This window comes from Syngnathus scovelli, chromosome 9 (genome assembly GCF_024217435.2).
Source record: "Syngnathus scovelli strain Florida chromosome 9, RoL_Ssco_1.2, whole genome shotgun sequence".
Taxonomy (NCBI): domain Eukaryota; kingdom Metazoa; phylum Chordata; class Actinopteri; order Syngnathiformes; family Syngnathidae; genus Syngnathus; species Syngnathus scovelli.
The window spans coordinates 12,338,498-12,355,278 of record NC_090855.1 but is presented as its reverse complement, the minus strand read 5'-3'; the positions used below and the strand labels follow the sequence as shown (position 1 = coordinate 12,355,278).

General features: G+C 50.5%; 1 protein-coding gene across 1 annotated transcript in view; it reads right to left on the bottom strand.

Moving 5' to 3' along the window:
* Positions 1 to 11,784, bottom strand: part of LOC125975676 (forkhead box protein O6) — a 47,197-nt gene extending 35,413 nt beyond the window's left edge. The window contains exon 1 of the mRNA XM_049731542.2: positions 10,333 to 11,784. Coding sequence (XP_049587499.1) covers positions 10,333 to 10,806 — 474 coding nt within the window. The 5' untranslated portion in view covers positions 10,807 to 11,784. The remainder of the gene's footprint in view (positions 1 to 10,332) is intronic.
* Between the last annotated feature and the right edge of the window lie 4,997 nt (positions 11,785 to 16,781).

The following is a 16,781-nucleotide window of genomic DNA, read 5'->3' as shown; positions in this document are numbered from 1 at the left end:
AAAGGGTGAACTTGAAACAAATTTTACACTATTTTCTGTATAGATTCTTCTTTTTTAAATTGGAACAACTTGGAAGTCAATCAGTATTACAATATACCACGCATCCATTTTTTTTTCAAAACTTGAGGACTTTTGTGTGTCCCTTTTGACAAAGAACCCCAGCGGTTCAACTTGCTATTGATCCCGCATGTGGAGCCCGCCGCTCGTCTCTGTTGCCATCTTTGATGAGTGCTTCAAATTGATGCGAAACCTGCGAAGGCCAGATGTGGACCCCGGCGACCTTGCCGTACAAGACGGCATTTGCCCGCTTGGCTTTCTGTCTCCTTCTCTCTTGGCAGCGCGCATGTGTGGCCGCCCTGCTGCTCCACACTCAATCAATGAGCAGAGACAATTCCCAGAGTGACATTTACGCAGAAGAAAGCCGGCCATTTATCACTTTAGTTTGGAAGATGGGAAAAGAATGAGTGAGTGAGCCTGTGTGTGTGTGAGGGAAGGGTGAGGAGAGGGAGAGGAGGAGGAAGAGAGTGAGAGAGCTGGCAAGAGCGAGCGCCAGAGATGAAAAGGGGATTTCAAACACACATGAAAGCAGCAGGAGAAATGAGCGAGGAACGAGGGAAATGAGCGATAAAAAGGCTACTTTGTGGGGAGGAGTGTGAGTGCCTTAACGGAACAAGTGAGGAGAGAAGAGGAGGAAGAGGAGGAAGAGGAGGGAGGCCCGCCAGTGATTGACAGCAGCAAAGAGCGAGCCGAAGAAAAAGTGCGAGAGAAGGGGATCGGCTGAGAAAACCCCGGGGTGTGGAAAGGAGGTATAAATAAAGAAAGGAAAAAAGAAAGCAAGAAAGAAAAGGCAAGAACAGAGACAGGGAGGGAGAAGGGCTGCAGGCGAGGGGAAGGAAAGAGGAGGAAGGGAGAGCGAGAGAGAGAGAGATGAAAAAGGGCAGCTTTTAGAGAGAAGGAGAGTCAAAACAGAGCCAGCCAGCCAGACGAGTCGAGTTCATTCCAGGCGATGAGCAACCTCGGCGGCAGGCGGGCCCGCTCAGCATACTAAACACCGGACCCGGTCCTGACCCAGATTAACGCCAATGACATACAAATCCAATTGGAAAGCATTTGCCCCCACACACATAAGCCCCCCCCCGCCAAATCCTGGGCTAGATTGGCCGAAATATGCCAGAAAAAAAAGGATGCCAGAAAAAAAAAGGCAGCTTACACCAAGCAGTACAATTGGGTTCAGTAGATACACGTGTACACGCTCATGTGGCAACGAGGTCTTCAACAGCTGACACTTGAGGCAAGTAAAAAATTCCGCCTGGGCTCTTCCAAAACCAGGCCACACTCAATGAACATGTTAGTCAGAAGAAAACGTTTCATTCTTGGCAGAAAGACAAAATGTATCCGAGAGGAGACTGAGGGTGGCAAGAAAACGGGCTGCAGCAGCAAAATGGAGACTATGGCTGCCAGAGCAGAGACACAACAGGGGCCTCCTGTACTTGGGAGCTGATGCATGAATTTCAAGCAATTCTGACCAGTCAGAAGCAGTCTTTTAGCCCTAGCCTAGTAAGAGGGATGTTTTGTTTCCACCACGTATTACGGCCTTTTGTTGTTTTCAATGAAACCCATCATGAGACCCGAACGAATGTCTTTGGCCGTACAAAAGGCAAAGTGATTTCTTTCCAAGGTCAGCTCCCTGTTTTGGGCTCAGGTAAAGCTGACATTAGCGCTCTCAGCGGGGCGCTGCTAGGCAGCCGCTACCCGAGGTGACCTCAGCTCCATCCGTCAGCCGCGCTTGCCGAGCATTAGCATAACAAGCATCCCTTCTGCACATAACTCTTGCTGCTCCTCCTTTTTCCATCAACCTGCTGCAATCAGTCATTGCTAACAACATTTCCCTTTGTGATGCAGCGCCCCCGCCTACCCCCCCCCCCCCCCCCCCCCTCCCCCGGCTACACACCTCCTCACCCCACGCCCGTCCCCTCCTCCGGTCACTTTGGAGTTCAGGTAAACTGATGGACAACATCTTCGACCGCAAGCCCCTTTCCGCTCCTGACAGGTCCTTGATGGACAGGCAGAGAGGGTGGGTGGGATGGGGGGTGCACGGAGGAAAGGTTCAAAGACGGACGCCGTTAAGCTCGGCATGCATCATCGCCTTCCTCAGGCACGGCTGCGACAACACACCGCGTAAACACACGTGCTGATGGGCGGGCGGCCATCCATCCCGTGCATACAGGAGGGGAGGGGGGGGGGGGGGGGGGGGTGAATCAGGAAATGGGCGCCGTGATTTGTGACAGAAGCGTTTTCTGTCCGGGAGAGCAATCGGGCTCGGGGCGCGCTTCATCTTGCGGCGAGGACGCATCTGTGTTGTTTATCTAACGGCGCAGCCATCTTGTTACATTGAAATATTCATACACATGTATGACAAGATCAGGCCCATTATGGCCCGCCCGCTCTCCACGGGGGAGGGAGCATCAGTCAGAGTAAATTATGAAGACAAGCCACATTTCATAATCCTATAGATAGGCTTCAAGTGGAGTATTATTGCAGGCCCACATCAATCACTGAGGCGCGTTTTGCATCGTGTCATCAGTATGATAATGCGCGATGGGCTATTTCAAGGATAAACTCGCCATTACAATCTTTCACAAAGCAAAGGAAAAGATATTAGTGCCTTGTGTCGTGTGCCATCAACAGGCATCACGTGACCAACACTTCAAATGGATTGACTGCATCAACAAATGATGCCTCAATTGTAACGTGCCACGCATTGCAAAATCCAGATCGTGCAGAGAATTAGAATTTCTTCAAAAGATTCATCATTATCACTTTCTGGAGGCAAATTTGTTGTTTTTTGGCACAGTTTTGCAAAACCGGCAAAACCGAATTCCGTGGGTTCTATTTGAGTGACCAATGTAAATCCTGCTCGGCGAATGTTGCTAATTTCGGGCGTCAGATCTCAGAAAGATAAGGCTGCGTCGTTGTGGGAGTGGTCACATCAATCATTGCCAATCAGAGCGGCTTCATTCATTCCGCCCATGCACTAGTGTCTCAACATAATGGAAGCAAATCTTCCCGGTGAACGGCCACTCAAATCCCCGCCCCCCCCTTGAAGATCTGCATCCTGGCGAATCCTAACTATGTGAAGCGAGGAAAAAGAAGGCAAGCGGGCAAATCCTCGCGGGCCAACTAAAGAAATCGTTCCACAGCACTCGTCAGAAATATAGAAGACATCTTTAAGTACAAATCAAAATAGCGTGTTGGGCTATTACGGCATACGCTAATAAGAAGTAAGCTCGCCTGGGGCCACGGCGTTCCGTTGCCGGAGATGAGGCAGAAGCGAGCGGGGTTACAACGGGCCCTGTGGGGGTGGTGGAGGAGAAGGAGCCAGCGTGACTGCAGCTCCAGCTCCAGCTCCAGCAAGTCCGCAATTAAGGCGGAATCAGGGAGAAATCTGTGCTGCCTTGATAATGAGCCTCGTCTGAATTATTAACGAGAGCTGCTCCCCCGGGACCCGGGCTCCCACTGAGCCCATCAAACCCACCCCCTCGCCCCCAAACACTCACACGGAAAGACGGCAGGCACACAAACGCAACAGCACAACAATGCTAGAGTAACACACGTGTTGACTCAAACGTTCTTTTTCGTGCCGGACGCTCAGTCGGTTTCATTGAAAGCCTCACGCAAACAAAAATTACCTTGCGTAAATAAAGAAGTACTTGAATGTCTTTTGGTTTGCCGAGTCGAGAAGTTTCACATGTCCAGTGTGTTTGTGAAGGGAAGTTCTATTTTTTAAGATTTCCTACTGAAGTCGTGTGAGTTCCATTTGTTCCTTTTCAACTCGAGCGGCTTCTCACAACACTTCCTGTGAAGAGCACCTGCGCTGACATGAAGGCAATTTTGGGTGTTTTATGCCTGTGCTTCCTAAAATAGTCCTTTGCCAATTGTTTGGAATGTGTGGCAGGGGCTGGTGGGCCACAGCGAACCGCGCAGACAAACAAACGCTGTCCTATTTTTGCTGCTGCTGGAGGATATCACTACGGCGACGGGGGGATGTTTATTCCCATTTTATTGGGATGTGTGCGGTATGTGCGGTGAATGGAAGCCCCCCAAGTGCATCTAGCGGCACTGGCGTGACTCACAACCCCCTCGAACGTCCACCCCCCCCCCCACCCCCTGCGCCCCAATTTCATAACGCCTTTCCTGGAAACATCCAAGCGGTGGCGTAACACTCGGGGCCTCGACCCGACCGTCAAACGTCCGTGACATCAAACATTTACACGCGGCAACACAGCGCCTCGTCTGGGCGCCAAGGGCTTTTGCACCTGCCCCACCCCCAAAAAGTGAAATAAATAAGTAAGAATCATCTGTCAAAACGTTCCAGACAGCAAGAGAGAGCGTCTTGGCCCCTCCCAAGAACGCAGTGTTCTTCCATGGGCGGGTCCAATTTGTGTTTGAAGCAAAAGCGTCCCGCTGCAAAACATTTGAAGCCACACAAAATCCCGGAAGACGTGCACAACATGGAAACAAAGGGCACCGTTATTGCCATTTGGAGGCTTTTCCCTGACTCGAAAACTCGCCAAATCAAGCATGTTCTGCAGAGTGAAACTTTCCATTTTGTGAGTGTGGCCACTAAAAATTTGGTGGCTATTTTTTCTTTTTAATTTAGTGCCCGAAGCCTGTTTGTCTGAGGAGCGCGAAATTCGGTAGGGCAGAATCGATCATGAGCAGACCCACAAAAATGCCCCAAGAAGCCATGCTGTCCTTTTTAGTGAACATTTAAAAGTTATTTTGTCTATCTTCAGGGGTCATTCAAAAACAAACTACTCGTCCAGATTTGATCTCATTGCCACCACTCGATTGAACGGCCAGACGTTGCCATTTTTGTCCTCGCGTGTGGGCGGTGCAAGGTGCCATAAAAAGTCTCAAGAAGCCATGGCTGAAAAGACCTTTACTTTAGATTTGCAATTTAGAACAAGACTTTGAGACAGGAAGGCGGTGTTCCACAATCCGCACGTGATTCTGCAGACACAACGAGTTGCCCACTCCGCTGGCGCACTTCTCAAACGTGCAATTACTTTACCAGCCAAGCATTGAAACCGGCGTGGCGTTCACTTTAGGGAAACCCTGCCCAACTGCAAGCCGTCCGAGTTAAAAAAATAAAATAAAATAGGCCTGAGCAAACGTATGAAATATACTGAGAAATATACTGAGCACGGCAGCTGATTAGCTTTTTTTCTAGCGGGCACGGCTAACAGGCTTGGTAGGAAATGCTGGAACGGATGAAGCTGCACTCAGCTGCAAACGACGTCTAAATGAGTTCAAGCCTGGCCAATTGTGAACTTGAAGCTCTCATCCCCTTGTGTTCTGCTCCAAAAGCCCAGGCCGGCAGCTCAAGGGAGAGGAGCGGAGGGGAAATCCGCCATTGTTATCCTATTATCTGTAAGATAATGTGAGATATGAGATTTCCTCTCAGATAAGAGCAGGCGCTCTGCTTAAGGCGCTCTGCCAGCTCGCAATCCTGAGGCCACAAGCGTGCCTTGCCCGGACGCAAAGAAGGCATCTGACGGATGCACGGACGGACAGATAGATGGATGGATGGTGGCAGTGATGAAAGAGGACAAATCAGAGGAAAAGGATGGAAGGAAATTGCAAAGTGGGCAAATCTGCATTGTTTTTCATTTTGCCGCCCCCTGATTGCCGTCTAGCGTATTTGAATGCACGCCCATACTTGGTCATTTGCATGTACATTCATCATTTTCAGTGAGAAATGAAGCGCCTGAAGGCTGGGGGGGGGGCAAAGGAGACGACAGCATCCCGCGTCTTGGCGTCCGACCCGCCACTCAAAGCGATATACTGCCTGAATTCAACCTGGCTTGCAGTGCCAGAGCCCACGGCAGACGTAAGGTGCTCATAATCCCTCAACATAAATCTGCCCAACATGCATCATATGCTCTTGTTCTGCGTGTGCGTGCGCGCGTGCGTGTGTGTCGCACTCGCAAATTACTCGGCTCCCTTGAGCCAAGACGGAGGATAAAATATGAATCAGCTGATGTCTCGGATAGTTTCCAGTCTCTCCAGGCTTCCCAGCTAATCATCAAATGACACACCAAGAGTAGCATAGCATAGCACACACGCACACACACACACACACACGCACGCACACACATGCATACAATCTATGCACACATCTCACCATATTATGAACACACTTGTTATGATCACAGTCTGATGTGAGGTGGAACGTCTAAGACAAAACTGCAACCTATCGCAGGTCGCTGACCAACATCAAAATCATTTTATTAAATATTATATATATTATTATTATACATTATTAAATATTCCTCTCCTCTGTAGCACTTTTCAAGAGCAAGCGATGTTTTCAGTAACATTTGAAGTCTTCTGTGTCATTTTCAAAAGTCACAATTTCCCAAACCACAAAGCAAAAGTGACACAACAGCCGCGGCACCCCGCCCACTTTTGAAGATTCCATGAGTGTAGCGTGACTCGGTGGAGGAAGGCGATGGCAACATTTACGAGAATAACGCCCATCACACTGACAAATCCAAGGTTAGGATAAAATACGAGCGGGAGGAAACGGTCTAGGAACGACCGACTGCATCATGATTTGCTGTTGAGGTTTAATTCATCGGGCTGCTCCTTATGCTGTGCTCACCTTAACCACCGGAAGGCGGTATTGTACAACACAGTCACACACAGAAAAAGAAGAAAACATTTCTTCTTGGACTCCTCCTGGGACATTCACTCCAGACATGAGTTCCTTAAAGGTCTTGTCAAACTGTGTCAATGTTAAGCGCGAGCGCCCCTCGGTGGACATCTGTCAAGTACGTACGCGTTGATCTCAAATTTTCAGGAAACGAGGCCACTTTTTACTGTACTGCAAGAACTCAATTCTAACGAGTGTGAGTGGCTGCTCGCCAGCGTCGACAACCTGCTGCACGATCCCCCGGTCCACTCCCAAGTGTCGGGATAAACGGAAGGGTCGGAAAGTGTGCGAGCGAGGGAGCGAGTGTCTTTCTAGGTTGCGACATCATTCGGCATGCTGCAGCAGCCGACATATACAGTAATGCCGAAGCCTTAATGAACTTGCGCGTACCTCGAGGCCATCGCCCACCCACCAAGATCCATCCATCCGCTCGCGTTGAGCGAGTCGCAAGCAAAACGACGCTCCGACGTTCTCCGCAGTGACACGCTGTCAGGCCAATCGCGCTAGCGCGGCATACGCGCCTATGGAAGGAGACAGGCCCTCCCTCTGCGACGGCCCCCACAAAAGAGGCAACAAAGGCGATGCGCGACGTGATGCTTGGCTGCAACTGACAAGCGCCTCTCCCACGCATTCCAGATGCACCTGTAGATGCTTCCACCGCATTCCAACACAAAGCACGTGGCGGCCACTCCGCAATGAGGCACAATCACAAATTTTACATCTGTGGGGCCGAGCCCAGTAGGTAGAGGACCTCGGTGGTCGCTATCCCAAGAGTTTCCTGAAATAAACTCGCCACAGAGCCAAGAGCTGATCGGATTACCGCTCAACTTGGGGCCGTCGGCCAATAAAGGGCCAATTAATCTCTCCTGCGGTGGTGACGAGTGCAGCCGGGAGGTGTAGGAAGGGTTCAAAAGTGCACGCCGCTTCCTAAACTCCCTCCTGGAAGGAGGTAATTGGGAAGTCGTGACCCGAGGATGCTGTCGCCTTCCGAGAAGTCAGAAGCCATTGGGTATTTATAGCGGCTTAATGGCGGTGTCCAGGTTGTAGACCCCGACTAGCACTCTGATCCCGCCTCTGTTCCGCCGTGACGCACGGCGGGAATAATTCACGCCTCGGAGGATTATTTTTCCCAGAAGAGCCCGGTTTAGTCCGGCTTCGAGAGGTTGCTTGGTTTTGGGTCGGAAACGAGCGGCCTCCCACGCAAACGGCCAAGCGAGAGCGCTTCATTTCATTTTATTTCATCAGCAGCTTATTAACAATTACGTGCTGCCCCCCCCCCGCCACATCACGGAGAGAATGTCTGTTGATTCGGAAGCCGGTGTTTTGCTGCCTGTTAATGTTGCTTCGCAGCGCCACTAAAAGGAATTGCCTGATATGAATGAAAGGCTCAAATTGGAGAGCACAATGGCACACGGACTTCTTCCAATTAGCTTGTCGACGCTAACGGCAGATTTTAAACATCATCATCAAATATAATCCGTCCAAATGTCGGGTTTCTCTTTCACAAAGATTTACTTAACAATGATGTGAAGTTTCTTATCCAGCAGGCCTTTGTCAGGCACTGGGCTAACATTTCCAAAAGATGTCTTCAAAAGCCCATGTGGCCGGTTACGTCACAAAGGGAACGAGAAAATATTTCCACTTCCTGTTTGTTTGGACCCTGTATCACCCGCATGCGACCGCGCACCGGGCGGGTCAGTCAGGACGGCAGCTCGCGCATTAGGCCAGCGCGCTTTAAACGCCTTAGCTAATCGCCCCCGTCGTGACCTGCGGCGGGCCCCTTGTCTGGACCGTGGACTGGAATAGCCCAACGCCGCCTTCAAATAGCAAGTCACTTAAGCTGGAGAGGCGGGCCTGCGTGCGCGGTTGAAGGAGCGACCCGCTGGCTGCAGCGTAGTAGGACCGACCCGAGTCCACCTGGAGATGTGCCTTAGCGCAGTTCACTTTAATGGGGAAGGATTAAAGTGTCAGTCAGCTGTCGTTGTCTCGCCTCTGGAGCGGTGACTGAGTTTAGCGGTTACGCAACGCACTGCAAGTTTCGTCAAAAAGGCAAATCCCTCTCTGAGGGAGGGGGGGAGGAGAAAGAAAATGAATGGACACGGTATTATTCTTCTGTTGGCGCGACACGCCTAGAAGATGTAGTATTGGGCCAACGTGACAGCTCCATGGGATAAATTTAGCAATGGGCCATATGAATACATGTTCAATAATGAGATTAGAGAAGAGAGGAGGCGGCCAGCGCTAAATCCCGCTTTGTGGCCAAGGATATCCTACAAAGCCAGATATCATGTCAAGTATTTGACAGGAATCCCAAAAGCCTTGACAGCGTGTCCACAGAGCGGCCTTGGCTACGTACCGTCTCACGCATTGCCATGGAAAGGTGACTCCATTCACGTGCAAATGCGACGAGAAGCGCAGGACCTGAGAGCGCGGCTTTGATTTTATATTTGTATTGTCAGCTTCTGTCCAGCGAGACAGAGTGCGCTCGCTTCTCATCATCCATATGGAATATTTACTCACCGTGGGACACTGACCTGGTGATCCCCCCCTTACGAGTGGCGACTCTCATTCGCTTGGAGAGGCCAACATAATCGCACTCCAAGCGCGGTGCGTGAAATGCTCCCATTAACTTGACGTGCGTCACAAAGATATGTACACTCTAAAAGCCTCCAGGTACAGTCTGCACCAAATGGGCCTCCTGGGACTAATTAGTGGACACCAAGGTAACTGTTTGTATACCAAAAATTACAGTCTACTCTAAATGTGGCGAAAAGTCGGACACGGGAAGTTGACAAATACGACAACTGCGGCTACAACGGCTCGCCCGAAAACAGTCACACTTGCTTCTTAGGCTATTTGGCCCCAAGAACCCAATAAGTGGCAACATAAGGGACGACACCGAGACAGTCATGAGTTGATTCATATCGAAGAGACGGCGAGACGTCATTCAGTCAGCTGGCACAATACAGACAAAGTCGAAATGGTGACAGGTGTGTGCTAACTCAAGTATTTTGCTACCCTAACTTTAGGAAACTTGGATTCTTAAGACACATTTTTGGTCCTGGAAGTTGGCTCAATTTATGTAGATTTTAAATCAGGGTACAAAAACGCACACCTACTGTCTGACAATCAGCACCCATCCATAAGTGTCTTTTTTGAGGATTTTGAGCCCTGCTATCTCAAAGTGCAACGCAACTGAAGCAATCTTTGGACTTTTCTATCTATTTCGTCAATTCACAAGTGTCAAATGGACAAATCAGGCTAAATCACGTGGGGTGCACTAATGGACTTTTTCTAGCCAAAGTGACAGGCAGACCGTAAAAAGGAGGATGTTCCGTGCTCTACTACGACTAGAGGCTGCCAAGATACGCACGCTCTCCGCTCAAGTCAATCGGCCATCGACGATCTATTCGAGTGATTGGCGGCCTTAATGAACCGGGACGAGCTCACGCGTGGTGTAGCCCATGCGCGAAGCTCCACTCGTACATGCGTTTGTCCACGTTGCTTGCTTGGCGGAAGTGTAACAAAGGCTCGGCGGATAGAGTGCGTGCTTGTACTCCGAGTGCGCGAGCTAGGAGGCGGCGGCGGCAGCGGCAGCGGCGGCAACGGCTTACCTTCCATCCGGCCGAGCTGTTGCTGTCGCCTTTATCCTTGAAATAGGGCACGTAGCGGACCATCCAGTCGTATATCTGCGACAGCGTCAGCCTCTTCTCCGGGGTGCTCTCGATGGCGCGGGTGATGAGGTCCGCGTACGACTGGTTCCCCCAGGCGTTCCGCCGCGACGACTTGGCTTTGCGCAGCGGTCCGCTGGCGTCCAGGCACGGGTGCGAGGCGCCGGCCGGTGCCGGGGCGCCGGCCGGATGCTTGAGCTCGGCCGGCGCGCCGCCCGCCAGCAGCAGCCCGGCTCGGCAAGCCGGCACGTCCTCGGGCTCCACCTTGATGCCGGTAGCCAGCGGGAGCCCCCCACTGACCTCGGGGAAATCCTCCGGGCATGGCAGCGGCCAGGTGCACGAGCGAGGCCGGCTTTGTGGCTCGAAATCCGAATCAACCTGATGAGCGTCCAGTTCGTCGTCCTCCATCATCAACATTTGCGTGCCGAGTGGGAGAAATCAAAGCTGCGGGGCTGGCGTAACGTGGGGTGCCGGCCGATACATCCACGTTCTCGTTTTGGTTGGGTTTGCTGTGTTTGCTGCCTCGCTGGATCACTTCACGCCGAAATGCTCAGGCGGCTATTAAACTTACGGCGTGGATCAATGAGGGAGGGGGGGTCGGCGGCATAGACGGATCATGATGAATCGAATCACAGCAGCGGGCGCAGCATCGCCTGTAAGGACAGCAGCAGCAATAAAAGTAACAACACCTTTTCGTCCATTTTAGCCGAAAACATCCAATCAAACGTTCTTTTTGATCATCGCGTCCGAGGATGCCGGGATTGCGTCTCCTCCGGTAACGGCGGCGGCAGCAACAGATGATATTCGAGATGCGTGCGCAGCTTCAACGGTCGATAAATCCACCGAGGAGACACCGGGAAGGTACGGAGAAAGGCAGGAAAGGATCACCCGGGGGAGGGAGGGGGCGACGAGGCGTGATTGTAGCGTGAATTATTCAATCTTTCCGATGAAGCGAGTCGGCGGCGGGCGCACAAGTGTCTGCAATTCTAATAAAGAGGCGTGACAAAGCAACAACAACCTCCCCAAAAAAAAAAAAAAAAAAAAATAGGCGTCCACTTGTCTGCTCTATTTTTTAAACAAAAGAGGAAAAAATGTCAACGAGACCCTCTCCTCCAGCTCAGCTGACACACATGTTCTCCGCGAAGGCGAGCGTGTTACGCGCGTGGAGTGCGAGGCGATGAGATGCAGCCAATTGTGGAGTGCGCCCAGCAAATCAATACACTCCCTATCGTGATCGCATTGAGACCCCAAACTCTCCCCTCCTTCCTTCCCTCTCCTGCTTTAATTTGAGGCTCCACAATCCTTCAATCCCAAAAGAAAAAAACAGACTGGTGATCGAGTGAGTGTTCGTTCTGGCGCAGCCTCGCTTTGTGTGTGCCAGATTCCACGCCCAACCGTGATTTAGGGAGAAGAAAATACATGGGAGGTGGAATTTGTGCACAATTGCACTCATGCATGCACGAGCAAGGGTGGGGGTGGAGGGGGGGGGGTCTACTCTAGTGCTGTGAGGGGATTTGCGCCTGCATGTGCGTGACTGCATGCGTGTGTCCAGGCTGAGTGTGAGGCGTCCAAATGTCCTCCACGGGGGACCGGAGAGCGCGCAGGTTTCACCTCAGCTCATTATTTGGCGGCTATACTCCAGTGAGTGTAATTTTCTATGGCGATTAGACAGATTTAGCTCCGATTAAGAGATTAGGTAACCCTAGATTTTTAATCCAGAGGAAGTGAGGTGAAATGGGCTCTTGTACGAAATGAAATGTCCACGACGCGAGAGTGAAAATAAAACACTTGAGAAATCCACCGGCAACGCAATATTGGCAGGCTCTGGATCGGGTTGATCGAGGGGCTTCCCCCCTCCCCTCACCTCAATCTTATCCTCCGCCAGCCTGGCCACCACAGGTGCATCAGTCCAATTGGCCCATAAGGCAGGCATTTGGGGGGGTCACAGTGAGATAGTCCTGAGCCACTCTAAAAGAGAGAAGAAGAAAAAAGTGTAAACAATCCTTCCGATGATCATATTTTAGCTGCATATGATGAGAACAAACTAAAAATGTACAGGAGCTACCATACATACATATTTGGACCTGTGGTGACATTTTTGCTACATGGTGTAAAACATGGCCTGGCTAAAATAAAATTGTAACTTGAAATATGCCAATGTCATGCAGAAAAAGTAGCAATTTTACATAAATGAAGATGCAACAACTCAAGTATAAAGTCTAGCTATTAAGAAGAAGAAAAATATCTACCGATGCCAAACGAAGCAGAATTAACAAAACTCGAGCAGAGGAGTAACATCAAGACACTTACCAGATAGGCCTAGTTCGTCGCTCCTTGAACGGCAATTTGTGGCTTGAGATGAAATTTTGCAACCTGAGCAAATCAAAGAAAAAGTAAATTCTCGGTTTTGCCCAAAAACATCTTTTGTGTGACCCATCAAGAATTTGTGCCTGTTTGCACATTTGCATCCGCACTTCAATTTGCGCCCAGTGTGAACGCAGCGTTCCGGTTGTGTTTGCCACTTGTTGGCCGGCTTGGCATGAGCTTAACCAACTGACATTGTGTATTCATGAGTACTCACCCAGTTGAAAAGTCTTCTGAAATGGACCTTCTGCAACGCTCTGGAGCCTGAGCCTCTCCGCAGCATCGGGACTCGAACCTGCAACCGGAGGGTAGAGGCTGTGAGCGAGGGCGGAGCGGTTGCGGCCGGGCCGCCGCAGTGCATTCCGAGTTGATGTGTGGCGCCACATCAGAAGCGTGCGTCTGTGTGCCAATGAGCCTTCACAACACAGCGAAGCATACAAATGCTGAGAGTTGTAACCAACAACAGGCATGGACTTTGGATCGTTCCACCTCCACCTGAGTTTAGGCGTCAGGCGGGGAAGAGTGACAATCACCAAAAATCTGGTCAGAGTCAAGCAACTGAGACGTGAGAGGCTTTTTTTTTTTTTAATGACATTGTCCCCATACCAGACATTCCACGAGGCTGGTGGCTGGCTGCGTGCAGCCGATCCCAGAACAGCGCGTTCCTCGCAGCAGTAATCACCTCGCCCGGCCGCAAGCGACCGGGCGCAGCTTTTGTGCCTGTCAATTAGCACCCTGGAAAAAGGGGCTGTGGAATTCTTTTGGCATATAAGGCTCGCTCGGGGACATGTTTTTGCTGCCCCCCCAAAAGCAAAGCCCACCCCGCTCTCTTTGACTTTGGCGGTCGCTCTCAGCCTCGCAATGTTGCGTAATATCTGCAAACCTACCCAGTGGGATTGCAATAAAAGAAGCCACAAGATCACTCTAGGGACTTTGATGCATGTCTGGGAGCCCTCGACCCCCCCCACCACCTTTTCTTTCCCATGGTGCTTTCTTCTTCTCACAATCCGCCAGCCACCCTCTCCAGCAAGCAAGCATATGGGCTCCCAATGACACCGCAAGGAGACGGACGGCTCCCGTCCAAGGCAACGTTCCTTCCAAGGTGATTGTGACTTTAAGACTTCCCGCCCCGAGCACAATCCCGCCTTGGATGCGTCAACTTGGTACATTTAGCCTCGGAGACAACAACTGCTGCCAAAAGTTTCAATTAAGACGGCGATGGAACGCAAAGAAAAAGGGGCACGCAGGTCTGCCACTTTCTTGGGACTAACAAAATGTGATTCATTATCACTATCTGCCTTAGCCAGTTAATTACTCTAATAGGTAAATGCCCAAGGAATAAAAAAAAAGAAAAAAAAAAGGAAGAGTCCAAATCAACCAAATGCAGACATGTTCTGAGTAAAGCCTGCATTGTGCCTACAAAATCTCGGAAACATGCGGACACTTCTGTCCGTCGACTCAAATCAATCACACTATGTTAAAAAGAATTATATGAGCTTATCAATATGATTGTCCCACTGGTTCTGGAAGTGCTGCCCACATCTCAACGGCAAACACGCACGATCTTAAACATCAACGAGTGCTCCGCCTTCTGAATATCAACACGCGGCGCGTATTGCCTCCGGCAGAGAGTCGAAGGCCGCACTTGTGCATGTCAGCGCTCGGCTGCATCCACAATAGGCGAGCGGGCTCGATGCCAAGACACCGATTAGCCCGGCGAGGCCTCGCTTCTCCTGGCCGTACGTCTGCGGCTTTAATTTGTAATTCAGTCCAAACTGAAACGGGGCACTTGGATCCCCTGGCTTGCTGGGAAACGTCACGGCAAAACTGTCACTCTATCAAGTTTTGAGGTTCCACATAGTGCAGTGACGTGCGGTGAGGGTTGGGGTTGGTGAGGCACTGACTCAGAGTCAGATTTACAAACGTACTGTATGACGCTGAGGCACTGACTCACAAGTCAGATTTACAAGCATACATGGTTGTTATCCCATTCTTGATCAAATTTAATAACATTTTAAACACACCACTGTACATTTAAACACACCACTGCAGTATTCTTACCTTTGCTTGTAAATGAAGTCAATTCTCCTGTCCTTCTGGACGAAGATCTCGATGACTTTGTTGTTGTTGTTTTTCTTCTTCTCAATTTACCCTCGCATTTACTCGTGTCGTGATTAACGAGTCGTGAACAATTAGCCGCAGGCTCACTATTGCCCCATCTTTGTGGCACAGGTACTGGCTGCTTCAAACACGCGCCTTTTCCCGCTGACTGCAAGCACGCACCGTTTGCACGCGCTCACTACAGTGTGTGTGTGAGTGGTGCACACTCTCACACGCACGCCCTGAGAAGCACTACCTGTCACTGCCGCAGCCTCCATGATTCTCGTCTCCCGTTGTTATTTGAACAAGAAGTACAGCTATTTTGACTATGAAAATGATCCAAATGTATAGGAAACACACCAAAATTGCATTAAAAGCATAGACCAGAGGACAGATATTATATTATGTTTTATTATATTATTCATTTTTAACAACTTATGGTGACAGCTGGGGAAACCATGTTGAGCCCTTTACGGCCTCTGGTGGCAAGGTGAGGCACTGCCTCACCTGCCTCCTATGAGTGCACGTCCCTGACATAGTGTGTGCTTGCAAAAATGAGTTGCGCAATCACAAACAGTGTTTCAGTCAGCTTGAGCAACAGCAAAATCAAATAAAGCAAAATTACTGACCCAGTGAAGAACCTTGACTGGTGCCGGCAGCGCGACGCTGCTACCTAGCGAAAAAAGAAGACATGCATCTGCTTGGAGAATGCAGGTAATATTTCACGACATCGCTCGTATTGCAGCTTCAAGTGGCTCGGTCAGCTCCATTTAAGTTTTGATGGCCTTTGTCGGATGAAGAACCGAAGGAGAGACAAAGCCCACTTGGGGAATTTATCCGTGAGGGTTAGCCGCCAAAAGACTTGCTTTAAATTGCGGTGATATTGGTTATCTGCATTCGGTCCATTCCTGTGTAAGAGCGGCTCAACTTAGCCGTCTGTACATTTATTTTCACCGCGGTCATACTTTGGAGTCATGCGGAAGCGACCGCATCCCAACCCACCCAGAGGTCTTTATTCTCGAGAACACCTCAGCCGCTCGATAGGGCGCCGCTGCAAGCCCTCACATCGCAACTCGTTAGATTGGACCCAAGAAGCTAATTTGGCGCACAGCGGTGATCGTATACGCTTAGATGTTGAAAGCCAATGTGCGAGTGTGCACGAGTGTGTGTAGCGGCAGGCGCACCGTTTCCACCTCGGCAAATTTGCCCTCATCACCTGTGATTTGCAGGTAGGTCAACTGGTGCGGACAGACGTCGGCCCCGAGTGCTCCCTCCCGACAGGCGACCGCAAATGCATCTTCCCGGACGGATATTATTAGAGGCACTCATGTCTTATTGGCCGCATTATGATGTCAACTGACAGGATGTGCATTAGTTACTTCAGTCGCCGCGCTGCAGATTGGCCATAATGTTGACACACTGGCGGGGAGGCCAATTTGGAGCACAGCGTGAAATGGCAAGAACCTGAGGCAGATGCGGAGCTTTCATGTGTAATAGTCCCAGCTCAAGTTGCCATCAGAGCCACTAATGGGTTAACAGTAGAAATGAGCGCAAGAGGGGAGGGGAAAATCAATGCTTTTGTTGAGGAGGAGAAAGAGAAAGAAAGCCTTTCACAGGTCTATGTATCATTAAGCAATTGAGAAAGCTAATTAGAGGGTGGCGGCGGGGGGGGGGAGAGCAGATCTCGCAGCTAATTATTTCCATGGCAACCAAAGCTCCTGTAGATGATCTGTGGTGGTGAGTCAAGCGGGGCAATTAGGAAGCAAGTGGCATTGAGGAGCAACAGTGCCCCCTGGTGGAGCAGAAGGGGCACGCACAAGCGCCGTCGCCGAACATGTCAACATGTGCCGCGTGAGCTGGCTGGTCGTGAATTGGGTTCCTGGGCCTTGAGTGGAGGGACTGTTATGTCACAATTAGAAGGCAAATTT